We start from the raw sequence: 27799 nt of genomic DNA, 5'->3' as shown, positions 1-27799 counted from the left end.
TGTGAGATGTTCAGCAGAGCGCGGGACAGCAGCGGGCGGCCAGCTCATGGACAAGAATGGACGCGTGTGGCGACGCCACAGGACGGCAGAGTAACACAACAGCGGCGAGGAGTCGGCGACGACGACGCGAACATGTCCTACAACTCCCATCAACACTCCGGGTAGATACACACACTAGCAGTTCGCGTCGGTCCGCAGTTAAGTAACAAGTCCGGTACAATACACTAAGCCAACTCCCAGCCACAACAGTCTAACGTCACTAACAAAAAATACTGAAACACTACGAGTACAACTAGAACAAGATGGACGAAAGTATTCGGCAGAGGGCCACAACAACACAACAAACGTATCCACTACAGAACAGATTACATAGTCTTTTTGCGCACACAATGGATGGACGTCGACGAATATCTTTTTTTATTTTTAGAAATTTTTAATTGGACGTACTAAACATTCGTATCGAGTAGAGGATTCTATTAATATAATAAGACTCGAACAATAAATATAATGTATATCATAAAAAATAATGTCGCACTGTTTCATCGAAACTCCCGTTAACTTCCACACGTATAAGAAAATGTGTCTCTGAGGCGGAGTGCGGCGCAGCGGGCGGCCGCCCGGCCCGGTCCGGTCCGGCCCGGTCCGGTCCGGCCGGCCGCCCGCTGCGCCGCCGTGTCTTCTGCGATATCGTAACAACGGTCATAAATTCATATGCGTAATAAAATACACTGATCCTATTACAAAAATACTCGATAAACATCAATTTGAGACGTGCAATAGATAGATATATTGAGGAAATTCGATATCAAATCTGGATCGGTGACGCGCGGCACGATCGCGAACGAGACGCAACATCGACACGTGCGAGCGACACGTACGACACGTGTGCCGACACTCTGCGGCAACAACAACAACGCACCGGCCCGACGGGGCTCGCGGTAAAAATCAGTCAACTTTAATATTACACACCAACTGTCACCAGGCGGGGAGCCTCGACGACTACCTAGTTTTTATTCCATTAACTCTATGTTCGTCTCTATCGCGTCGGGCGCGGGTGGCGGCGGGCGCGGCTGCACAGTTTGACGGTTCACGGACGACGGGCCCGCGCCCCGCCCCCCGCGCCGCGCCGAGGCTCCCCCCTCACACCCGTACCTACCATTAATTAGATTAAAATTTTATAAAACGTATAAATAATTTAGTCTCAAGGGAGCGCACAGTTATAAAATAGTTGCGGCCGCTCGGCACGCCCCACACTAAACACTATAAATTCGTGGCGCTGCGCGTTGGGCGGGGCCGCGGGCGGGCGGGCGGCGCCTAGCTGCGCACGCGGGGGGCGGGCGCGAGCAGCGCGCGCAGGGCGGCGGCGGCGGCCTTGAGCGCCGACACGAGTCGCTAGAAGTCCCGCCCCCGCGCGCGCGTGGCGCCGCCTCCCGCCTTCGGCACGCGCCGCGTGCGCATCTCGCGGTCCACCTGCAGACAATACACCAATTTATATGGAATATCATCTAACTCACACTCGACTGCCTCTCAGACCGCCACAACCCATGTACCCAAGCAACCCAATACTTATTTTCTAGCGTCTAACCCGTAACGAATGCCAAAAATATTCAAATGATAACCAATAAAATTTATAAAGAAGAACAATGATTTATATTCAATGGAGGGACTAAGTAAGTAACAGCTTATGATACGTTACCTCGAGCTCCTCGAGGCGCTGCGTGAGGGCGAGCTTCTGCTGCACAGCGAGGCGCAGCAGCTGGTTGAGGGTCTTCTTCTCCTCCTCGGCGCCCGCCAGCGCCTGCGTCAGCTCGTCCACCTGCGTCACGTACTCCTCGCACCGCGCCGCGAACATCGCGCGGAGACCTACACAACAACCATATAAGCTATAGTCTACTCTCTCACAAGAGGAAAAAAATCTCTTCTTTTCTAAACAGTACCTAAGTAAAGTTTTTTTTTTAAGAAAATTAATGGAGCAAGAAAACTACTCACGAAGGAAAAGATGTCTTGATTCTTATTCTAGCAATAAATGGCAAAATTTCACTAACCTTACCATCATCACTCAAACTTCCAAAACAAACACAAAACAAAACAATCACCCCCATCTCCCCTCCCCTATTATCCCCACTCCCCTTGCCCCCAATACTTACTAGAGAAGGTAGCAGCATCTTCCTTAAGCAGCCGCAGCTCGTTCCTGAGCTTCAGCATGGTCTCGGTAACAATAATCTTCTCCGTCTCGTACTTGCTCTTGAGGTTGGCGAGAGCAACCTCGGCGGTGTTCTTGTTGGACTTGAGGACGGTACGCAACGTGGCGATCTGTTCCCTCTTGGTGGAGAGCAGGGACTTCAGCTTGATCACCTGTTCTTGGAGTTCTACCACCTCGGCGCCGCGCTCTTCGGTCTCCATTACTGGAAGAAGTTTGTATATAAGAATTATGTAGGTGTTTGTTGACTAAATCAATGTGATGGCTAAATTCCACCACCGGTTTGACTGTTTGGCACAGTGATACATACAAATGTTACTTCTAGCAGTCTACTCGCTTTAGGAAACAGTGACACCTTAGCAAGAAATGGACTCGTGCCGACGACATCGACGCATTTTTGTTCTAGATCAATTTTGGTGGAATCTCGCCGTCAGATGTAAATATAACATGAAGAAATACCAACTATATATACTTCTAAAATGAAAACTGAGTAAAATACTTGTAAATTTATTAATTCAAAAATAAATTAAAATACTTTGTTTAAAAATTCAAATCGACTATACATCTAGAGCTGCACCAATGAAATATCGATAAAAACGGAACCTTTGCACATCATGATTCGTTGGCCATCATATGATGTACTGAAGCATCATGACGCAAGTCACCAGACTGGTCCTCAACGAGGTTTTAATCCCTGAGGATATTGTGGAGTCACTTCTCTGAATAGGTACATTCTTACAGAACACAGTACCGCCATTTATCATAGCGTTTTTCCACACATAGTGCAAGTTCACATTACTGCCCAAATGTTTAGAAAGTATCATATTACCAGAGTTGTTAAATAAGGTTGTATTTGGAAATGGAATTAAGGAGTTTTTATGATAAGCGTCCATAGACATGTCTTTGATTTTCGCGTTGCTTGCGACATCCGTTTTGGGTAATTTGGACATGTTCTCGAAGAAGGTTGTAATTTCTTTGACACTCCTTGTTGGGTATTCGTCTTTTTTGTAATTACTATCGATTTCTAAGGATTGTAAGTGAGATATTAAATTGTGAAGCTTGCGTTTAGTGTCCGCTATCTTGAGCTTGCAGTTGTTCTGCTCTTTGAGTTTCTTTATGGGGCTGTAGTATGGAGTCCGGGATTTGGAATAGTGATCGGGTGGGAAACCTGGTTAGGGATAAAGAGGTAATATTTAGGTTTATATGTAACTCGCTAGGTTAACAATAACTCGCGTTTTACTAAGTTTCTATTGATACGGTCAATGGCACACAACTTAGCAAGAATTCAGTTTTTTGAATGAATTTATGTTCTCATGTAGTGCAGTTAGTGAGATCTTCTAGTGGTCCCTTTATCTGCTTATTAGTACTTGTTTTCATCTAAAAATTCATGTCAAGTTATCTGCTGGGGACTAAACTTCACATATACTGCAAAAAAGTGACCATCACGCTTTCCCATTTTATTTCGTGTACATGTGGCACAAATCTAATACCTAAGATCGTTTTTCATATTGATATACATATAACCTAATTTCCCCTTCCACATACCAGGTTGATGCCTGTTCCTGGAGTCGAGCGCAGTGTCCAGTGCAGCGCGGAGATGCGTGAGCTGGTCCAGCAGCGTGTCGGCCGACCGCGCCACGCCTCCCGCCGCCCGCAGGCCTTCCAGCTCGCCCGCTGCGAGGGCTAGGGCTTCGGCCTCCGCACCGCGGTCTTCGGCGCCTGATACTGTGGGGTATTTGTTTGTTTAATGTTTAATTTAGAACATAATGATACAGTTTTGTTAGTAAGCTTTAAAAGTATGTTAGTACCTTATAATTGTTTACAGTATTTATTTTATTTTTACCTATGCATAAGCGCGCTATGAAGAGTAAAATGACAGTAAAATTATAGATAGTTGAAATGCCGGCAGCTGCCATCATAGTCATCCAGTCCACGCGGCCGCAAACGCATGTTGTTACCTGTACGCGGCTACAGCAGTACAGTTGTTCCTTTATTTTCGCGTGTGTGACTATTATGTATTACTAGCTAGCCAACCTGATTGTATTATTGCTAATTCCCAACTGTGTTTCACTGACTATATATCCTTTTCCTTCAAAACATAAATGAAAGGTCATTGTAATGGTATACAACAACGTTAGAGTATATGTCTGACCTATGTTCTGCCCCGCGTGGTCGAGCAGCACGCGCTCGGGCTGCGTGCCGTTGACGGCGCACACGTGGTGGTAGATCTGCGCCAGCGTCTCCGCCGCCGACAGCAGCGCCGGCGCCGCCGTCGACAGGGCACGACCCGCTCCTGCGAGGAACAAAATATGTTAATAATACGTTCATAAATTGACCTTTCCCATGTAGTTAAAAATACATTTTTCGTATTCATGGGGATAGATTTGTAACAGCCAGTCCGCCATCTTGGGGAGGCCGCCATATTGGATTTGTAATGACGTTTCTTAGCTAGTCATGAATTGTCATCAGAACTCAGAGCGTGTGCAAAATTTCATCCTAATCGAAGACCGGGAAGCGGGACAAATTAAGATTCCAAAGTACATAGTTACAAGTGAAGCTAATAATAATATAAGCGTATTAAAAAAAATTTTTTTTAGAAATTAGCATACCTCCGGCAAGAGTCCTCAACAGATCAGCATCGGCCTGCAACGCGGCACATCGCACTTCGGCCTCAGCGACTCTATCAGCCAGCTGCGCCAGCGCCGCCCTCTGCAACGCGGCCGCCGACGCCGCCGACCCGTCCGCCGGCACCGCGCCGGACGATAGCTCGGACAGTAGCGCGGCCAGGCCGGACAACTCGCCGCCGGACACTCGCCACCATGTCAGCCATTTGGCAGCCCGAGCTGATACTCCACCGGATTCGACCTTCTCCTCGTCCTGGAAGAAAGGTTTAGTTGAGTTGATGTGGCTGGTAAGGCTGTTTTTAAAAGGCATAACATAAGACTTTCAGTATGTCATTGATGGTCACTCATGCTCTGAAAAAAAATTCTTCATGGTGCACGCACATCTGTCAGCATCGGATGAGATGGCCGCGACCATGGAATTCTTCATGTCTGACATGGAAAAGTGTGCTTTCAAACGATAAATTTTATATTACATATCATGTGTAGCGAACTGGTTGAATAGTCCGAATTTGTACGACACATTATATACGACATTTAACAGAACTCGATTCCTTCGCCGTGATCAAAGTCTTGAAGGTTCACAATAAGTCCGTTTATTCTGCTGCCAGTATGTAATACTGACCAGTGGTGCACAGTCGGAATGCAAGGCATGTAAGGCGGTGACGCGAGATGCAGCACGTGTGAGGCCGGCGCGGAGCAGTGCGGCGGCCGCGCTCTCGCTCTCCGCCGTCACCTGGGCGCTGCGCATCGACGCTTGTAGTTGACTCTGTGTAATTAAACAAATATAATTAATATATTAAAAGGGGGAACAAAATAAAAAATCGTTTATTCAAACTCCGCTAAAAACAGCAGTTTTTGAACTTTAGAAATTTGCAAAAGACAACTCCCACCCTTCACCACTTCCTATGTATTTTAGCTGGAAAGAAGAGAATGGCTGCTGATGAGATGAATGAGCTGGGAAGAATGATATATGACTTTTCAAAGCTGCCTAAAGATCGTGTCAATGATTGTTCTTCTAGATATAGCGAACACGTTCGATGACAACACAGTGAATGCACACATTCTCGGAAAATTTTTCATATAGTCCCATATGAAGACGAAAAGCATACATAACATAATTCGAAAAAGGCTCACAAATTTGCTATCTCCGGACGTACCATAACTTAAAGTAGTTCTTTAATCAAATAAAGACGAATTACTAGATAACTATAGAAAAAAAACAATAACGGACGTTTGGTTTTGCAGTTACACAACTTCTTAAAACAACTTGGAAGGTTAATCAAGTTCCGACTATAGTAATCTTTGTTACAAGTTAATAAAATATTGTATGCTGTAGACTCATACAAGGTAAATAGATTTCGGCTACACAATGTAGTCATATCACCAGTGGCTGACTAAACATGACATTTTGACTCACAGCCCCGCGAGATAAATTGTAAACTACCTACAGTGCCCGCTTTATCTAATTAGTATCAATTCCCAAATCTCATGAAACATTCCAGGTAAGCGCTGGACTTCAGAACGAGGTCAATTCCATTAAGCGCCGCTTAAATATGCATACAATGTCAGTTAGCTTGCATTTTGAAGTGAGACTGTCTGGTTCATCATGTTATGAATTAAACTTTCAGGTTTCGAGCGAAATTTTGTGATCTTGTATGGGATTCGAGGATGTGTATAGGAGAAATACGTCCTTCGTTTTTGGTAAAATAAGTTATAGTTTAAGGAAAATAATACCTAAGTATCTTAGCTATCCATAACTAACGAAAATACAAATTGCAAGTTATATTGTCACTTGAAATAATATATTTTTGTAAAACTGTCGTCAAATATATCTTCCGTAGCTAGTTAACATTTTATCATATTTTTTTGTATGTAAATACAATAAACTTTATATTTGATTGTCTATGTATCTTTTGAATGTTCATCAACAACTAAATATACTTCCAAAAACTTACGTTTTCATTATGTGCCTGTTCCAGCTGCTTCTCGAGCCTGGATATCTCGTGCAGATGCACTTCAGAGAAGAGGTCGGCGTGGTGGTCGCCCATAGCGCCCGCCAGTTCCGCTGATGACGAACCGCCCGGTTCACCCTCGTCCTCTGTGCCGTCGTCTGGCATACCTGGGTACGAGTTATTAGAAGACTGTAGGATATATGAAATTGTATGTCCAGAAACACCAATGGTTGTGAACGGAATAGGGTTTTCACTACCGTTGGTTTCAAGATATTGTGTTGAATAGGGCAAAAGGGCAAAAATGACCGCAAGGTCTATGCTTCTCATGAAGAACTACCCGAATTTCGACTTGACATAGTAATAAAAAGTTCATAACGGCGTTTTTAGAAAATGGTATGCCTTTCATTACATACGTAAAAAGGAATTATGGAAAACTTTGGAACTAACAATTTGAAATGACGATGTTACCTTTCTGATTAGAATAAGCCATCAGGTTTATTTATTTCGATACTATTTCCGATGCAATCAAATATATGATACAGTCCTTGTACATGGAATATAATTTCAGATTTTCACATAAGCAACTTTATCATGTTCAACAGAGGGTAGCTGCAACTTTTTCAATACAAAACTGTCATAATTATAAATAGGTCCAAATTCAAATATTTAAAATGTCCGTAAGAACTCAAGGTCAGCGCACAGACAATACAATACCCATACTCGAGCAAGATATTCAATTTTAAATTAAGAACGGTGCTGCAATTGTGTTTTTTTCTGTAATGTTACAGTATTTGTTACATACAGACGAAGGTTTTAGTACTTTACCGACTCAAAAAAGGAGGTTCTGATTTTGACCAGTAAGTATGTTATGTATGAAGGTTTTTAGTTATTGCTTACCTCGTATACTGTATGCCAAGTTAGTGATGTTGTACGCAGCTTCCCTGCTAAGGTGAGCGTCAAGTTCCTTCTTGGCAGCGAACTTGGCCTCCCTCTCGGCTTGCAGCGCTTCGAGCGCTTCGGCCAGCTGTCGTTCAGCGATGCGGCGTAACGCAGCCGTCTCTTCGGCCATGGCACGCGCATTTTCTGCCTCTTCGCGAAGTTGTCTGACTTCATGTTTTAGGCCTTCGAATTCAACCTGTATGGAGGTTATAGGGAAATAATTCGTTGTAATACTTGGATGACATAATTTATTTCAGCGGCCACGTTTGTCACTTGATGATTATCAATAGAAGGATTGACATACCTGTCATGTCTTCTTTTTAAGCTATGCAATTTGGACAAAAAGCCGAACGCCGAACAAAAGACGTTTCTTATGTAAACCAAAACTTCGAAAACATAGTATTTGTCTATCTATTGAAGAAGCAATTTAAACTCCCAAACGCGATATCCAGCATCGGAAAACATAAAATCGCAGAACAGTTTGTAAAATCCAATAGTCCATAAGTCGCAGATACGATTATCAGGTTGATATATGGGCCAATCAATTAGGCAGCAGATTTCGCGACTACCAGTGGGCACGGCTCCAAAGTTGCGCGTAAAGTATCAATGCACCACTAAACAGTAACGACGGTCATTTGCGATGCCAATACCGGGAGAGAGAATTCGTATTTTTTTTAAACTACGAAAAAAATTATCATATCAAGAGTTGGTATTTACCTTTTTTTTACGTTAAGACAGTTCTTCGAAAGCAATAACAGGTCCTTTGCCACAAAGGCGCTTTTGGATCTAAATATAGGATCTAGATAACTAAAGAATAGCAAAAATACTATTTTTTCATAAAGAAAGGGACCATGAGACACCTGAGATCATCAGGTAAATGCTGTATTATTCTGAAATAAAATTTACCTGTGAAGATCTGAGCGCGGACACTTGTTTCTGTAGCGAGATATTCTCGTCTTCCAAATCCCCGATGTCAACCAACAGTCTCTGTTCCCTCTGCCTGGCCTCCCGGAGCTCAGCCCTCAGAGCCACGCGCTCCGACTCCCGGGATACCTTGTCCTGGCCCAGCTCCGAACTCTCGGCCAGCAAGCGATCACGTTCGCTCACCACGCGGTCTAGTTCGTGACGCAACTGTCAACAAAAAATATAATAGATCGCTGAAAAAACTTGACGAAGTGTATTTGTAGATAAAATTGTTTAACATAGCAATAAATGTCGCTTGCATATGATTTCAATAATACTCTGTTCGATAAATTATAATAGAACATTGACGAAAACGGAACGTTAATACAATTTATCGTCACGGCGTTTTCGTTTATGGCGTGAAAAACGCCGAGGTTTACGTACACGCGATGTTCAGTAGCAGCCACTTGACTATAAACTGAATTTATGTATCGTATATACAGATAACACGACAATGCACGAACAGTAATCGGATGTTTGTAGATCTCCTATGAACGATAGCTGTTTTACGATTTAACGTGCTCGATTTCTCGCATCGTTTAATTCGATCAGATTAATCTTTCTAATTGGTTCGCGATGCTGACTGGGAATTTAACTTACATCACAATACATTCAAATAGAAAGCGAACTAACAAAAATGTAGACGTACATACCTACATCTGCTTCAACATATCCGTAAGTACATTTTTACGACTACAGTCCCCTGTCGCGTACAATATTGAATGTTACAAAATAGGGTTTGTTAATCTCCAGTTGACACGGACTGCTTTACTTAATGAAACAAAGCCTCGTCGAACCGCCACCATAATTACTTTTACTACCGATCTTTTTAATTGTAATTAATGGACGAGGACCTACCACACCCGCTTCATATTATTTTACTCCGAAACATTAATTATTCTGAAGCCCTATAACAATTCTCGTTACGACGTAATTTGACATCCGACATTTGGAACCGTATTTTAGAACGATAATCAAATAAACTTGGGTGGGTTGCTTGGCTTTTCAGGGCGGTTTACTCGGAAAGCTGAGAAATACTATGAGACGTTCCTTTAAAATATTCTAACGAGCCTTGATAGGAGGAACCTCCTCTATAATCAGAGAAGATCATGTAAAAATTTCGCATTCTAAAATGAGCGAAGTTTAAAATGTAACCTAACATAGAAACAGGCACTCTAGTGATGAACCCCGCCTATTTCGCGAATAGGCAAAACGTCAGGGAGTGGCCGATCATAAATTGTAACACGGTCAGCCCTCGCTTAGGTCAATAAGCTAACAGACTACCTGTGTAACGTAAATACAGAAGTCACATTTCCAGTGTAAATATTGGTTGGCCAAAGGCTCTTTTTTATGACTAACATTACTAGTTTCTTCGTCATGTGTCCTGGTTAAATAACCAGAAAGAAGGAAGCTTCTTGAAATCTAATAAAGTTGTCTACTATTAGATATCAAAACGAATTTACATTCTGCAATAAATAAATACATTGTCGTCTAACACGTCACCGCGTCTCTCATGGTAAGGTAATTATGACGTGATATCGTTTCAAGGGCTTTTGTACGGATTCACAATACAACAAGAAACACACGAGTCTATATCGGTTCTTATAAACCGATCTAAGTGCGAGCTATGATTCATGCTAGGTAGACATTTTTTAGTCATCGTCGTTCGCGGCAAGACTGTCGCGCAGTAGTTTGCTAATATACTAGACAGCTTCCGTCGAGACCTGAATGCTTGCTCATAATGGCAATAGTTGGGGAATGTTGAATGAATCTGAGTCAGATATTGGTATACAAAGTTTCAGACAGTTGATATTCTGGGAACATAATGAGAAAGTATCTAAAAGAATCATCCTGCACTTCCCAAAAATCGTATGAAATAGTAACTTTATATTTTTTCTCGTAGGGTGATTATTTTTGTATCATTATGGTTTGTAGATGCAAATAGTTCCGATGAAACCTATACGCCTCTTTCATGAGAAAAGAATTCAGCACACTTTTGCAAACAACTTTTACCCATACAAATCCATTTCCTATGGGAAACATACATATGCAAGTACAATAATGGTGAGATAGAATTTTTGGTATTCAGATTTCTGTCGCATTGCATACAATATTATTAAGGGGATGCCGCATGTTCTCGCTATTACTCCTTGTACGGATTGTGGTCGGAAGCCACAGTGTACGATATAGTCACCTCGAATTGTGGTTGAGCGTAGATATAGTGCGATGCTTGTACGAATCAGTTAATCTCGCTAGATGTTCTTATATTAGTGTAATAATTAAATAATATAGCCATAACAAAAATAGCTATAAATTATATAATATATAGCTTCATCCTCAAGGTTTCGAAAAGTGTATTTCAGCAACAAATTGAGAATGTACATTGAAGAAGTCATAAATTATGCGACAACAATGACGGGACTTGTCACTGGTAATAAAACGTATTACACGTCTGTGCTTTTACAAGCAATAAACTCTAGCATAACATAAAGCCGAATTGAATACAATAAGTGCACCGGCCATAGCCTCGATATAACGCGGGAGTCTGACTCAGGCATTGTAAACAAATCTGTTACGAGTGATAAGAGGCTCGACCTACACCAGCTCCGACAGTTACGCATACTTCGTGACTTAGAACCATACGTGATTAATTAGCGAAGTAGAGCTACTTTATAGTGCAATTACCAGTACAGAATATAGTGAATTAATTATGTCATTCCAGCCTCGAGGTAAAGTAAGGTAAACGCGGGTGAAGTCGTCACACTCCAATAGTCGTCAATTAATCTTAAAACTTTTATTATTATTTTCTACTGAACTTAAAATGGGCCGATTTATATATCAACATATTCTTGATAATATATTGCACAATTAAAATAACAATACGGGGTTTTAACAGTCACGGCTTCTAAGATATGTTATTTCAAACGTGTGTGCCCTAACAAAATCGTTTTTTCGTGAAGTTCAGCTGTCAAAAGTGAAACTCAGCATGTGGTTTTGTGTTTTGATTTACATGACTCCAGTGGGGTCTGTGGTATGTTTCTTTGTTCAATTAGATAGTTAAGTTCATTTGCTAGCGATGTAATATGCAATTTGGAATACTTTTAACATAGAAGATATATTTTTTTAATGTGGCATCTACTGGTACTTCAAAACTCCCATTTGACCCAAAACCCGTCAATTTTACAATTATTATGACGACTACTGGGACATGCTCAAAAGTTGCACTTAAACTCGTCATAATGAGGATATTTTGTGTTTTACAGTAGAAAATACGAATAAATAGCTAATATCGGGACTTTTACAAAATTGATAACTGTCTAGAACAAACATATTTAAGGTTAAGATTACATTTGTTCATAAAACTGCGTTTCTTTTAAACTTTTTGTTAGGGGTAAATTTTACTCTGCTGGTTCTAGATGCACGTACACAGTCATGTTATTCGATTCAATTAATATGTTTCTTAATGGTTAAATCCCCTGTTTTCTATAAGTATGCACTTTCTACGAGTGTTTTTTCAGGTATATATTGGCCACTGTAGGCCTCCGCCATTTGATTAAGATCTACCGCTTTGGGTACAAGTAGGTCTAGCACTAGCCTTTGTTTCTACTACGCTTGGATTACAATTTGTGGCAAACAAAAATTGACTGTTCTTACACTATGCTTTTTGTTCGAAATAACTGCATTTCGTTATGCGTATTGTACCGCGTCTTCTTAACGTGCCTTAATAGCGCCTGTATAAAAATTATGTCATTCAACAAGTTTTGACGCAAAAATATTAAAATCAGTTTTAAAACTAAGATGACATAGCTTCCATCGCTGTCACTTCTTTGCTTGTCGTATTCGATATTGATGGGTAAAGAGTAATCTTAAGTAAGATTTTTTATTTAAAATTGACTGTATTTAGTGATTGCATGATCGTAATTTTAATAGCAGATCATGACTGAAAGAAACTACAAGCAAGAGGGCCTTTTAAAAGTCATAAAAGCTGTAAATCAAGGGCCTACACACAACATCAGATGCAGCAAAAAAATTTAAAACGCCCTTTTAAGACAACTTTAATGAAATGGTGACACAAAACCGACGATTATCCCTGTATATACTATAGAAATGAACCCAAGGACAATCTCCGGTTCTGTGCCAAAGTATTGCTTACTATGGAGAAAAACTACTTGGGCTATTGCATTGCGAGGGATGTTGATTGGATATAGGAAACTATAGGAACTATGGCACCTGGAAAAAAGTCGTGGTGGCCTGGTGGGCCAAGAATCAACCTCTCAAGTATGAGGGCGCGGGTTCGATTCCAGGTCAGGCAAGTACCAACGCAACTTTTCTAAGTTTGTATGTACTTTCTAAGTATATCCTGCAATGACACCAATGACTGTGTTTCGGATGGCACGTTAAACTGTAGGTCCCGGCTATCCTTGAACATCCTTGGCAGTCGTTACGGGTAGTCAAAAGTCAGTAAGTCTCACACCAGTCTAACCAAGGGGTATTGGGTTGCCTGGGTAACTGGGTTGAGGAGGTCAGATAGGCAGTCGCTTCTTGTAAAGTACTGGTACTCGGCTGAATCCGGTTAGACTGGAAGCCGACCCCAACATAGTTGGGAGAAAAGGCTCGGAGGATGATGATGATGAGGAACTATGGCACCTGCCGATGACAATGTATAAAATACATGTTAAAATGGCAGGTGGAGACTCGCCACCTCACTTACTGGGCCCCCTTACATGAGCGGCTGAAGGGTGAGGATACCTCGGCGGACTTTAAACGCAGATCACGCCCTCCCTGTGGGTCCAGCATCACCGGCCCACTCGCCACTTACCACGAGGCACCTACCCTCCGAGCAGGGCTGCTAACCCTGCTCTAGCGACTCCACTCTGGTCGGCCAATGAAGGCAAGCCAAGAGGCGGGAGACCTTCACTCCAGCAGGCCGGAGATGGGGGACAGTATACTCTCCCGGCACTCGGATATATAGCCCCGGGGTCGCTACTCCCCGTCATCCACCTCAGATGCCCTGTGGGGCTTATTAGATATTATTATTATTGAGTTTGAACGGTTAGTTGTACCTAATCATATTTTATTTTTTGATTGATACCTTTAAGACAGTAGACAGTTTAAACTGTCTATAGAGATTTTTGCAAATGGTACTTAGCATGCGCTAAGCAGTTCAGAAGTTTTGATGAATGACAACCTTACCTACATATCTATGAATGTTAGTAATTATTTCGCGATAAGCTATATAAATGAATGTGGCTTTTATTTTTTGTGAATACTAATTATTTTATTTTACAATTTAAATATTTTAAAAGTAATTATTTTACTCGTGCTGCATATGCACATGACTGCATCGTTATTATGATTAAAAAATATAACATACTAGCTTCTGCCAGCGGTTTCACCCGCATCCCGTGGGAACTACTTCCCGTACCGGGATAAAAAGTAGCCTATAGCCTTCCTCGATACATGGGCTATCTAACACTGAAAGAAATATTCAAATCGGACCAGTAGTTCCTGAGATTAGCGCGTTCAAACAAACAAACTCTTCAGCTTTATAATATTAGTATAGTTATCGGCACGAATTTTGAGCTCTGACCTACTCCTGCGCAGAAGTATTTATTGGGTCCCTTTTGTGGTATGAAGTGAGAATATAAATTAAAATGCAACCATGTATCTGTTTTATTGAATACCTGCTCTTCTAACAGATTATGACCTGCTATTCTAAATAGGAATTTGGTTTTGACGTGACAACGTCTTATAAATCGATGGGACCGGCTGCACGCACGAAAAAACATGACTCATGCGGCGTTACCTCGCTCTGAGGCGTTCCGTTTAAGGCTTGAAGTGCAAGCGAGAGCACGCAGCGAGCGACAAAGAGGCACAATCGGCAGCTACTCACGTTGTCACGTTCAACTATCGTCAGTAAAACGACTTTACAGACAATGGTTTTTTTTATCTATCTACCTACCTGATGTTTCAAAAGCACAAGTATGCTTAACAAATTCAAGCACAAAAAAAATGTACATAACTTGAACCTTATGTTCAAGAGCAGAGAGTTTACATTAGCATTAAAAGTTGACGAGTACTGGGATAATTTGACGAGTATCCGTACAAATCAGACGACTATTGGTACAAATCGCCCTTTTTTTACTTTTGCCTTAATAAGTATATAAACCCATCAAAATTATTAAAAAAACATTAGTTAATTAGAATAATGAATAAATACTCTATCGCGTCATGCAAAAATTTTCATTTTCTATTGAATATTTAACACACAGTAGCGCTTCAAAGTCAGTGATTTCCGAAATCCGACGACTATTGGTACGTTTACCTTAATTGTTAAACAATCTTCGTGAGTGCTATCCGCTTATAGGAGAAAGAGGTCACTGTGCAAATATTATTTGTATGAAGCCCTAATACATAAAGCCATAATTTATAAAAATTGAAAAGGAGCTTATTATTCGTAACAAATAAGAAACATAATAATGCTATCCAGAATGAATTCCCGAGAGAGACATTATCTCGCAAATATTCACGACATAAAAGGACCTTTCTGAATGAATTCATAAATTATGTATGGGCGAACATAAAGCGTGGAACGGGACAACTTTATGTCGATAAACTTATAAATGGAGATTAAACCTAGCCGTACTTATTTTTCTGGCGGTCTGCCAGCGCAGAAACAAGTGTCAACAGTATTCCATTATTACTGTAAACAATGTTAGACGTGAAACACGAGCATGGTCTACCAGCCCGCCAGCCAGCCCCTTCGGGATAGCCAGTTGAACAAACACGAAATAATAACACATGAATACCTCGCCTCCTTCATTCATTTTTGCGTGTCGCCGGGAATCCTCTCGTACTACACTAAAACATATTTACACACATACACTTGGCACAAGCACTAAATATTCGGCATAATTCAAAAGACACTAATGCACAGAACGTGTGTGCATTGCTAAAAATCTACACACCATTGAGTAATGCGTGAATACGTGAATCAAGGCCGGGCAAATAAAAATGTATTTCTGGATCAGTGTTATGGATTCCCGACGGCTGCGCTTACGCCATTCGCAGCATTACATCACGGACGATAGAGGTCTATTTGGTTCGCGCCTGTATCAACTGCTGCAACGCTGATTACTTATGATTTATCACGGTTAGCAGTATTTTCTTCGTTCGAAATAACTAGTCAAATGTGTAGTTAATCACGATATGTGTTGGAGTGTGTTGGGTAGGGGCGTCTCGCGCGCACTGCTCCGAGGGTCCGCGGATGATTCACGCCAATTGCTCCCATTTCATTAAACAGAGCGTAGGCATGCTGTCAGATGTGTCTCGGGAAAAATGTTCAATGAGATAATGAGACGCCCGTCATTATTTAAAATTAACCGTGCTTTACATCGGAAAACTTCGTCATGTGCAGCGCGTAAGTGTGCAGTTGTTACCGGCATCTTATTTTGGCGGATCTATATTTTAGTTTTAAATTATCAGTTTTATTGATAATACATATTGTTTCGCACCATCCAGATTGTCGTCACAAGCGGTCTACGTAGAAATACTGAGATATAATCTACATGTAATACTACTTCAATTAAATGTTTTACAATAGTTTTTATGTATTGTTTCGATAAAGTTAAGTTCGCGATGGTTTATTTGACATAGGTACTTGCCGAACCTACCAAAAGGACTCTGATTTGAACGTAACCGTGACATTTACCGCGTCCACAAAAGCAGCCGAGTGGAGAAGGTTTTAGGGATGCTACTCAGTGTAGGGAAAAGAATGTTTTGCGCTGCTTTGGTGGAGTCTGGGCCTAAAAGTAAGAATGTTTTGAGGTTGTATGTCGTTCTTGAAAATTTGGTATTAAAAGATCCTCTTTTTGTGCAGTAAATTAAATTAAACTTAGTTTCTATTGCAACCATTTTCATGGGTTCTTCTTCTATATTTTTAAATACGGTTTAATTAATGTTATAATTAAAGTGTAAGTAAATATTACCTGTTTGGATTCACTCTCCAGCTCCAGGATCTGTAGAGTGAGGGAGCTCTCCATAGCAGCTGACTCGTTGAGGAGAGCATTTTCTTGCTCTATTCCACTCCGAGTTGTTACCTTCTGAGTTGTGTCTAGTTTCATAAGAGCCTGGTGACAACACAAAAATGAAGGGGAATAAATAAGATATCAGTTTTACAATCAAATAATTGACATTAATGATGGAAAATTATTAATTTTCTTCTTTCTCTCTTTTAAAGTTAATAAACATGATAGTATTTTTCTCTCATGAACCACAAGGCCAGGGTTTTAATTACTTATATAGAATATTTTATACAAAACCAATAGCAAGGTTGGTTGTAAAAAAGCAGCAAGTAATTATTAATATTTTGTGAGGACAGAGTGCTCACTAAGGAACATTTGTTAGAACTATCTATCTCATATACAGTATAAGGCAGATCTTATGTTTATTTCCCACAGCTGGGCAGTTCTCTCTTCTAGGTGAATTTAAAAGTTAATATCTGGTGTTTGCACATTAGAGGAATATAGCCTACTGCTATCACGCTGGCCAGACGGGTTGATAGAGGGTTTGCTGGATGCGAGAAGCCGAAAATCGATCTCAGTGGCGTGCACTTGAAGAGGCCTATGTCCAGCAGTGGACTGCGATAGGCTGATGATGCATCTGGTGTTTTATATCGTAAACAACCCTTACAAATTAAAAATAGCCAACTATGCTAGTATATATGCCATTCAAAAGGAAAAATAAAACTGCTGCTGCCACTATGTAGCGTTTTAAGATATTTATGTTCGAAATGTTTCATTAACATGCAGGCAATTTGCATTTTAACCTGCTGTTCAGTTTTTATGGGCAGTTTTGTATGATGGAGAGGTTTTATAATAATAGGCATACATTAATTTGTTTCGATACAATACTAATTAACTTTTGGCTATCATTACAGTTAATAGCTATTGCAGTTTTCTTAATGATATATTTTCTTTTTCTCATTAGGATACTATTAGGGATTTAATGTGCAACATGCAATAAAGCAGGTAATATAAAGTCTGCTATTGAAACTTTTTCCTTATGTTACGGAACTATGTCAATTATTAAAGTTAGACATGGCATAGTATGCACTGATAAGCAGGCAAACATAAAATTAAATTATATTAAATGAAAAATGTAATCACATCCACATAGCCTCATTGACAGAATTCTTTCACATAAGTTAAATGAAAGTTTGCATATATTCTGAAAAAAATATATAACAATTTCCATAAAATGGATAGGTAGTATAGTTATAATACTGTAACATTATTCTAAGAGAAATTATGAATATAAATGCTAAATATGAATGCTAACTTTCTCATCTAGAAAATCAGTCCTTACAAAGTTTGGAAACAAAGTTTTGGACAAGTTTTCTCAATGGTAATTGAATAAGTAGGAGAAACTAATCTGAAATGAGTGTACCGATTTCATGAAAGTTCAATGAATGCATGAAACTAGAAGAAGATTCAGCATCAAACTAACTGTTCTACTGTATGTAGGTTATACTCATAATTTCTACTTGCGACTTTTGAAAGTAGTGCATAATATGAATAGTATAAAGTCGGACTAAAATGCCCGTTTCGGCACGTTTTAATGTATCCATTAATGCATGAAGAGTGAAATGAGCAGAATGTAGGCCACTAACCTCTTGCGTGATATCCAGCTCGTGCTTGGTGTTCTCGTAGAGGGCCTCGAGCTCGTCGCATCGTTGCTGCAACGCCGACTTCTCCTCCAGCAGCACAAGGCCCAGTTGCGCCGACTGGATCTTCTCGCTGCTGGCTTGGTCGAGCTCGCGGCCAAGCCTCTCGATCTCAGCCTTCAGCTCCGCGATCGATAAATCGCTTTGAGCCGCGGCTGCCATCGTGTGACAGTTAGACGGCTAGATATTTTAACTTCATAAACAAAGTAAATAATCTCAGAAAAACAACTATATAAAACGTGTAAAATCAATTGTTTCTACATTCTCTGAAAGGTAAAACGTCTTGACAGCTCATTTCAGTGTTGTCAACGTTTTGTTTGACTCTCTGACACGGACGTCACACGGCAACTGCCACAGAATATAATATTGTTTTCCGTTTCGTGCTTTGAGGGCTCAATATTTAATTTTACTTCTTAATAAATCCTACATTTATCCTATATCATTCGGTTCATTAAATATGATTTGTAATATGAAAATAACTTAATATCACCCAAAAATAAAAGGAATTGCGTGGAATGTCTTTAGCTGTTTAGTAGCGTCACACGCAACGAGTTAAATTTATAAAACTGGCAACACAAATACAGACTACATACAAACATACAAAAAATATAGGTAATGCTTTCACAGGGCAAACGAGATTCGATCATACTGAGGCTAGCAGCTACAACAATAGCAAAAATCTGTAATGCGCACAAAAAATATCAATGACTTGCCTTGAGTATTGTTGTTTTATTTCAGTATTGGATAATAGAGTCAGTAACCGATTTACCTTGAACTCTACTGCAATTTTATGTAATAGACGATTTATTTGCTTGGTAGAATTTGAGTTGGAAATACCTACTGGACAAAAACAGACCATACTGTCGGTTGTCTTAGAATTATCATAAACACTTAAAATAGGAACTGGATACCGTTCGAAAATAAAACAAAATCACGAAAGTGTTATTTACTTTAATTTTTTAACACCAAATTGACAATTACAAATTTTGTTATAAAAATTACAACGATAAACATCCAAATTAAATAAGGGTGAGGGATGAAATCCGGTTAGTTATTAAACCACTTGAAATGTGTTTTCGGACGCAACGCATTTACTACTTAGCGCTACGCTACTCAGGGTAAAAAACTAGAACACCAAAATTCTATACGGAATAAAAAAATTACATGCATATTGTGGTTCATAATTAATTAGTAACTACCAATTGCAACGTTTAACTCAACAGGATAAGACCTATTCAGACTGCCACAATTTAATTCACCACCACACCTTGTCGTATGAATGTAGCCAGGAATAGTTATCATCAAACTTTTTGTCGATTCGGAACATCACGCGAGACACTGCGCCATATATATGAGTCGCATGCGAACATAGTTGCGAACCGCCATCAAGTTTGGTGAGGCCAAAAGTAAATATTTTTGGCATTGCAAATTCGACAGGTGTGTCTTGTTATGTACGTCTAAATAGATCCTCAGCATAGTTAAGTTGATTGCAGGATATTATAGTAATAACACCCTATAGCATATGAAATTATCTAATGAATGTTTGAACGTAAAAAAAATGATTTCGTTCGACAAGAATGCTCTTGCTCTAACTTTAGTGCTTGCATTATAGATATGGTGTAAGTGCACCTTCATGCTGATGACCCCAAAAGTATTTTTGTGGACCTGATTAAAATCTGTATTCTTTGATACGTTCAAACTTACAACTAAAATTAAAAATTGCATATCAACATTGAACCAAAATATATTTGCTATTTGGCTCTCTCTTTAAACTATGTTAGCACCGGTATAAATATCAGATGACTTGAAAAAATAACGATGTTGCCCCATTTAATTCGCTTACACTCATTTAATAATTGACCTAATTATCTTACTAAACTACAACTGTAAAAGGAATGATGAATATTATTGCTATTTTAATTCACAAAGTTAATTTGGAATGACCCATATTAAATTCTTAGTAAGTTGACATTACTAGATTTATTTTTATAATACAATAATTATAATATCTACAAAAAGAAACTTGCTGAAAATGGCAAATGGGTTTGATCGGTGCTGGATTTGTCCGCGTTAAAAGAAGGATTTAGCTTTTGTATGAACTCTTATAAAGTCTATGGTATAGAGTAGATGACAAATACGGAATGGGATAAATCCACCACAGAATTACCAAATTGACTGTTTTAGACAGTAAAACCAATTTATAAAGCAAATCTTGCCATTATCAGCGCGTCTCAATCCACATAAATTACCTAACTAAATAATATCATCTGAAGAAAATATAACTTAAAAATAAAGATGACTATGAAGATATTGTTATACTTATAAAATAAAAATTTGTAAATTTTTATTATGGTCACAACAAAATCAAATGTTTTGTACTAATCGGCATTTTAAACATTAATAAGTTATGAAAATAATTATAATTTATTTCGGGGGATACTATTAAGAAAAATTGGCACCGAGATGGCGGGAAACGATTTAAAGCTGAGCTGCGTGTAACGTCATATTGTGTTTGATAGGACCTCCATGGTGAAGTACCTATCGAATTTTATAATTGAAATTGATGTACTCAAACAGCATCAAATTCTGAAGTACTATTCATTAAAGTTCTTGTTCACATATTTATTTGAAACTTTATCAAAACTATCGATAATAGCGGCTTTCAGTCAGCCTAAAAGGTGTAACATCTTTATCTCAGAATAATTTATCACAGCTATATCGTAGTGTGAAAATAATGTAAAAATATTCAGCTATTCAATTAATGGTTGTGAGCAATAAATAAAACGTCGAGATTATAAGTTGAGCAACACAAAAAAATAATAATTCGCATCACGAAAATGAGCAAAATACATCACAACACTAAACCAATGTTATTGCTGTAATGGACGATTTAAATGTGAATTATAGTGTCTATTAAATTAAATAATAATTAATATTGTAATAATATGTTTATCTACATCTACTTGTACTGTTAGTATATAAAATGTGCGATCTAATTGTTAAGATCGAGGCTCTGAGTGCAGTGACGAGAAAATAAGTTCGATAAATCTTTGAAAGTTGTCTTTATTGCTTGTTTAGAAACAAGTTTGAGAACTATGTTTTGTTTTATTCTTAAAGATTTTTTTTGTTGTCTTTTGAGTTGAAACAAGATACGCGCAAAAAACAACAAACCCTTCTAGGCAGTCGGTAAAAAATACCTGTAGATTTGATTGGAGCACTCAAAGCCTAGATCCCGTTGTTACTAGATCGCTAGAGGCTGCCCCATAAAAAAAATCTAATCGATTCGAACTGTTACATTATATATTCTAATTTTAACTTCACTATGCGAAATAGGAAACACATCAATCACCTTATTTTATTTTCTTTAACAGAAATTCTGATTATTTGGCAGTGGGGCGATCTAGACAGTTGCCATTTTATGGTTTTAATATAGCTCCAAAGACAAGAAAACTTGTTCATTTTTATGGTGTCTTCAAAAGTTAAAATAGTGGTTTATTCTCTTTGTAAGTTTTCTCGTCTTTGGTATCGAATCTACCACAATTCTACCTAATATTCACTACATATAACTCGCTACTTATACACCAAACAATGACGATAATATTAAACAATAAATTCATACTAATATCGTACATAATGACAGTAATATCTACGAACACACTATTTGCTTCCAATTCAAATTAAATATGAGATAATTTAATTTTAACCACTAACCGTCTTACCACAAAAACTTTTTAACGTCAGTTTATGCCTTGTCTAAAAAAATGTCAAATTATGACGTTGACATATGGTTCATTTTGCAGCCAAAATTTTATTAGACAAGTGTAAAACAGGGTTTAAAGTTTTTGTAGTAAGGCCCTTCATACCTACTAATACTTATTTATGTATAAGTACAGTAATGAATATACAAATAGATAATAATGAAATTAGTTTAATTCGAGTCCACGGTCTAGAGACATAGGGACGGGAAGAGCAAAGAAAAGAGGTGCTTAGGAAAATTTCAAATACCAGGCATTGTCTAATAAAAATAATACAAAAATATGACCCCCTCCAAAAGGTTCGAGGTATCTCGTTATTTAATATTTTGAACCCACAAATCTAGACCACGGCCTCTCCATTGATTGATAGAAATAAATTATTAAACATTACTAATAGACTAGAGAATAAATAAATAATAATGAATTCAATTTACACAAATAAATATTGAGATGTATACATTATTCAGCACCAAAATGATCATAATATTAATTTTATTTTCATAAGGTTGAAAAAGTCACTTACTATAAAGATTCATTTAATTTTACCTAAATATTTACAAAACAATTCAAGAAAGAACATTGATTAGAAATGTCGAGACGAAGTGAAAAATTACATTATACAAGAAAGTTTCTAGAGTACGAAAGTACGAAATGTATTAAATTAATAAAATTTTATTCTTAATTTTAACGACTATCTAAATCTCGACTGACGTCTAACTATGCTAGTTCTACTGTTTGTAGAAGAAAACCAAGTTTCATCAGAATTTTCAGTTCTGACAAAAATGTTACCAGACTAAAAAACTCGTGACAGTAGCCATTTTACGAGACATACAACTTAACAAACACTTTCGCTTTCATTGCCGCCATGACACAGACTTTGTAAAATTGATACTGACACGAGTCTTTTCCTTATACATACTTTCCAAAATTAAGTATTACATGAGCACGCAGCCGGTGGACACGTCGTCCCGCGCAGGCGCAGGAGGGGGCGGGGTGGGGATACCGTCACGGAGGGGAGGCTCCGCCCCCGCCGACTCCTTCCTCCCCGCCTGCTTCGACACTTCCGCCTTCTGTGGTGGAGGCAGCTTGGCTTCTTGAGTCTGTGGCTTTGGCTTAACTTCAGCTCCCAAAGAACTGGTGCTTGAAGTCCGCACGCGAGTCTTAGACATCGATATCCGACGTTCTCGCGAGTTGATGATCGATGTTAGGAATGGGATTTGGTTGCTTATCGCCATCATAAATGGTTTGTAGCCGAGACTGGAAACAAGAGATACGAGGTTCATTTATTTAAAGACTAGAAGATCTAAAAAACAAAGCCACGTGGATTGATTGATCATAAGGTTAAGAACACTAAGTGACCCACCGCGCCAAGTCTTGGCGCGGTGGGTCCGTGTATGGTTGTCCATCTTGTCATAACGTGTTCATCTGTGTTTCGGAAGGCACGATAAACTAGAAGGTCAAGGCTGTCATTTTAACATCTTTGGCAGTCGTTACGAGTACAGTAGTCAGAAGCCTGAAAGTTTGACAACTAGTCTTACCAAGGCGCACGTACAAGCCCAGATAACTGGGTTAAGCTGGTCAGATCGGCAGTAGATTCTTGTAAACCATAGACACTCAGCTGTATTCATTCAAACTGGAAGACCTCAACATAGTTGGGACAAGACTAGACTTATGACAAGACCAATTTTTTTTTATCAAAAATATAAATATCATACCACTCAGCATCAGTCCAAGCGCATATGTCCTGCAGAGCCCTGCGCAGGCGTCGAACAGCATCCAGACTAACATCGTTTCCCCGCGCCGCGTTGGTCGTCCGCAAAACGGCCAGCGCGTCACGTAGTACTACTGCTACTACCACTGCCCATTCTACGCAGCTGGCTTCTGTCATCAGTTGGAGGTAATATCTGGAAATGTCAAGATGATGTTGCACTGTACAAAATTGCAGAAATTCATGTTTATGTGTTAGATTTTCATCATTGAAAATAATATTGAAATAGTGGTCTGACTCATGTCAGACCACTATTTTGTACTCAATTATATGTTGTATAAAGTTGACTACAGAGTATCAGCAAGAGCAATTTTTTTTCACGTTTCACGTTGATGAAAGAAAACATGTCCAAAATGCGGAGACGTTAATTTTGAGTGCCAATTTAAATAGAGTATAATATCGATAGACAAGCGTGTACCTATATATTTTTGCAGGCAATTATCGATATGAATTATCAATATGTTCAAGTACTTAAGATACATATTAAATTGTTATTCTCCTAACTACATAACTAACCTGAGCTGCACATGTGAAGTATGAGAGCCTCGTTCAGCCTGGTGATGATGCAAGCGTTCCATGAGCGCGGCATACCGTCGCTCTTCACCCGCACCTAGGGCTTCGCCTGCCCACGCCACGCCACCGCCTTCAGCTACGCTGCCTTCGCCCGCTGAACTGTAAGGCAAGAACCACATTTCGAATATAAAAAAATATAAAAATATTTATTATGTAATATTCAGTCCATGGGTCATGAGGAAAGACGGAGAGGTAGACCGAGAAAATGATGCATTGAATGCCTGAAAGAGGACATGAGTAAGGGAGTGGATGTTAGTTTGTCTTCTGATACAGAGAAATGGAAGAAAAACAACTTATGTACTAGACATATATTCTGGATCATGTATGGTGGGGTTTCTACATAAAAGCAGATCTTGGATGATTGACTATTTTTTTTACATAACGAGGCCAAATGCTTCGAAAATACGCGTACACACAGTTGGTCCTACACAGTACGACTATCTTGTGTACTACAATATCCCGTACAGATAACTAGTCACTATCATTATTCTATGTAAGTATATGTAGTTTATTTACCTGACAGGTCCAGGCGAGACGGGAACGGCGCCGGTCATCAGAGGCAATGCGGCGCGTAACGGTAGGCTCATGTAGCCGCTATCACCACATAAGCTGTCTGATTCCGCTGACGGCGTATATGAACCTAAGTAAAGCAAGAATAAATATTAACTAATGTGATTTTATTGTATTTTTTTGTTATCAAAATATGGATCTGCACCATCATCCTCCAAGCCTTTTTCCCAACTATGTTGGGGTCGGCTTCCAGTCTAACCGGATGTAGCTAAGTACCAAAGCATCTATTTCTTAATAAATGTGGAAGTGGAAAAGTTCCACTGTGAGTGGAGTGCGTGACTTCTATTAAGTCTTACCATTTTATATTGGAGCTTATTGTGTTCTACGAGTGTCAAAACTTGTGCCCTAAGTTTTTCACTGAATTGACACCATCTTCAGTCATCTTGATACTTGATATGGCACATTAACAAAACATTATGTCACTCACACTATTCTGAATTTCTCAGGTACTTACTGGTAACAGTGCTGCCTTTCCTCTGCAAGTACTGCTCGGCATCATTGACCACAGGGTAGGGCCAGGCGAAGTCTTCATGCAGTCTCTTCACACACAACACCGCACTGTCTACTCTAGCCGCTCGTTCTCTCTCGCCGGCTAACCACGCGACGAGGTGTAAGTCTAACGCGGCGGCCATCTTTCCTAGAGTTTCGAGAATACTTACTGGTAACAGTGCTGCCTTTCCTCTGCAAGTACTGCTCGGCATCATTGACCACAGGGTAGGGCCAGGCGAAGTCTTCATGCAGCCTCTTCACACACAACACCGCACTGTCTACTCTAGCCGCCCGTTCTCTCTCGCCGGCTAACCACGCGACGAGGTGTAAGTCTAACGCGGCGGCCATCTTGCCTAGTGCGTGATGAATACTTACTGGTAACAGTGCTGCCTTTCCTCTGCAAGTACTGCTCCGCATCGTTGACCACAGGGTAGGGCCAGGCGAAGTCTTCATGCAGTCTCTTCACACACAACACCGCACTGTCTACTCTAGGCGCCCGTTCCCTCTCGCCTGCTAACCACGCGACGAGGTGTAAGTCTAACGCGGCGGCCATCTTGCCTAGTGCGTAGAGATGAATAAGACGAATACTTACTGGTAACAGTACTGCCTTTCCTCTGCAAGTACTGCTCGGCATCATTGACCACAGGATACGGCCAGGCGAAGTCTTCATGCAGTCTCTTCACACACAACACCGCACTGTCTACTCTAGCCGCTCGTTCTCTCTCGCCGGCTAACCACGCGACTAAATGTAAGTCTAACGCGGCGGCCATCTTACCTAGTTATTTTGAGTACTTACTGGTAACAGTGCTGCCTTTCCTCTGCAAGTACTGCTCCGCATCGTTGACCACAGGGTAGGGCCAGGCGAAGTCTTCATGTAACCTCTTCACACACAACACCGCACTGTCTACTCTAGCCGCCCGTTCTCTCTCGCCGGCTAACCACGCGACGAGGTGTAAGTCTAACGCGGCGGCCATCTGGCCTTGTACTAGAGAATACTTACTTGTAACAGTGCTGCCTTTCCTCTGCAAGTACTGCTCCGCGTCATTGACCACAGGGTAGGGCCAGGCGAAGTCTTCATGCAGTCTCTTCACACACAACACCGCACTATCTACTCTAGCCGCCCGTTCCCTCTCGCCGGCGAGCCACGCGACGAGATGTAAGTCTAACGCGGCGGCCATCTTGCCTAGTGCGTAGAGTCGGGCGGTGGATAGGAGGAGACGCGCGTGACGTTGTATCATCATGTCTATGAAGAACTCTTCGGCTGTACCGCTGTATGAATCCCTGTTGGAGGGGTGATAATATTATTTATGTAGAGGACGTAAGGTAGATTGAGTGTGAGAGAGAAGTGGAGTGAAAATTACTTGAGTTGAAAAAAAAATCTGCCAAATACTTGGCAGATTTTTTTTTGCGATGAGACCGCCCATTATGTCATCTACTTTAACTAGATTTAAGATCAAAAATGAAAAATTGGTGTACCTAATAAAGGACATATATATCTATCTATGTCTATTCTGTTTACATAATTTATAATACTACGTGAAACTGCCATACAAAATCGATAAAGTTTGTTTACCGTTAGTACCGCAAATCGATAACAGATGGCGCTGTGCCGAAACGTCATTTTTCTACATCGCGGTGTTAAGATTCTCCGCCGATATACGACCTATGCAGTTTTATGTGCAATAAATTGTCTTGCTCTGGACACGATTGTTTTATTCTCTTGCGAGATATTTTTGGGACGTTGTACAAAGTGGTCCTTCGGAACCGGGTGAAGGACTGGTGTGCATCGTCATACGGTGTCGTAGGGTTGCACGGTCAACCTGCCGCGAGTGTGACGTCAGCGCGAGCGGCATCGGCGGGCCGTTTATGTTAGGCGCGTACGCGTGTATGTACTAGTGGTACACAACGGTCGGCGCTGGCGCTGCTGGTTCCTGTTGGCGTGAGCGGCTGCGGTGCGGGGGGAGGAGTACCCCGCATATCATTGCGACGAGTATAAGTGAGTGAGTGGTGAAGTGTTGTGTTACGAAGACAAACTGTGAGTACTTTATAATTTCAAAGTGACTAAATTAATACATTGAGACTTAATAAAATTTCAAGCAAATTTAGACCTTATTAACTTAGAAAAGGACATTGCCACCCGTTGGGCCCCTTATTTGTGATAGAGTGTCAAGAATATTTTATTATTAAAAATCAAGTCCTAATTTTATAAAACTAACAATTTTTTTTCAGAATTTCTTGTACC

The 27799-nt window shown here is 40.0% G+C and overlaps 2 protein-coding genes across 4 annotated transcripts in view; both read right to left on the bottom strand.

The window, feature by feature from the left end:
- Nucleotides 1-649: 649 nt before the first annotated feature.
- LOC110378314 (protein bicaudal D) lies at nt 650-18748 on the bottom strand. 3 transcript variants are annotated; one of them, XM_021337522.3, is made up of 12 exons: nt 18349-18748; nt 16667-16807; nt 8622-8846; nt 7674-7911; nt 6780-6943; nt 5447-5590; nt 4810-5077; nt 4353-4493; nt 3746-3925; nt 2148-2405; nt 1697-1863; nt 650-1470 (listed from the first exon to the last, which is right to left on the bottom strand). In XM_021337522.3, the coding sequence occupies exons 1-12, from the start codon at nt 18562-18564 to the stop codon at nt 1393-1395; spliced, it is 2220 nt and encodes a 739-aa protein (XP_021193197.1). In that variant the 5' UTR covers nt 18565-18748; the 3' UTR covers nt 650-1392. The 3 variants fall into 3 exon arrangements, with proteins under 3 accessions (XP_021193197.1, XP_049701345.1, XP_049701344.1); XM_049845388.2 differs by lacking the exons at nt 16667-16807; nt 18349-18748 and adding exons at nt 15488-15539; nt 15647-15945; XM_049845387.2 differs by lacking the exons at nt 16667-16807; nt 18349-18748 and adding an exon at nt 15488-15945.
- Nucleotides 18749-19338: 590 nt separating this feature from the next.
- LOC110378316 (guanine nucleotide exchange factor subunit Rich) overlaps nt 19339-27799 on the bottom strand; it is a 41426-nt gene continuing 32965 nt past the window's right edge. Inside the window, 5 exon segments of the mRNA XM_064037971.1 lie at nt 19339-23414; nt 23873-24061; nt 24442-24597; nt 25015-25138; nt 26558-26838. Of these exon segments, the coding sequence (XP_063894041.1) occupies nt 23093-23414; nt 23873-24061; nt 24442-24597; nt 25015-25138; nt 26558-26838 (1072 nt within the window). The 3' untranslated portion in view covers nt 19339-23092.

This window comes from Helicoverpa armigera, chromosome 15 (genome assembly GCF_030705265.1).
Source record: "Helicoverpa armigera isolate CAAS_96S chromosome 15, ASM3070526v1, whole genome shotgun sequence".
Taxonomy (NCBI): Eukaryota; Metazoa; Arthropoda; class Insecta; order Lepidoptera; family Noctuidae; genus Helicoverpa; species Helicoverpa armigera.
This window is presented reverse-complemented; position numbering and strand designations above follow the sequence as displayed.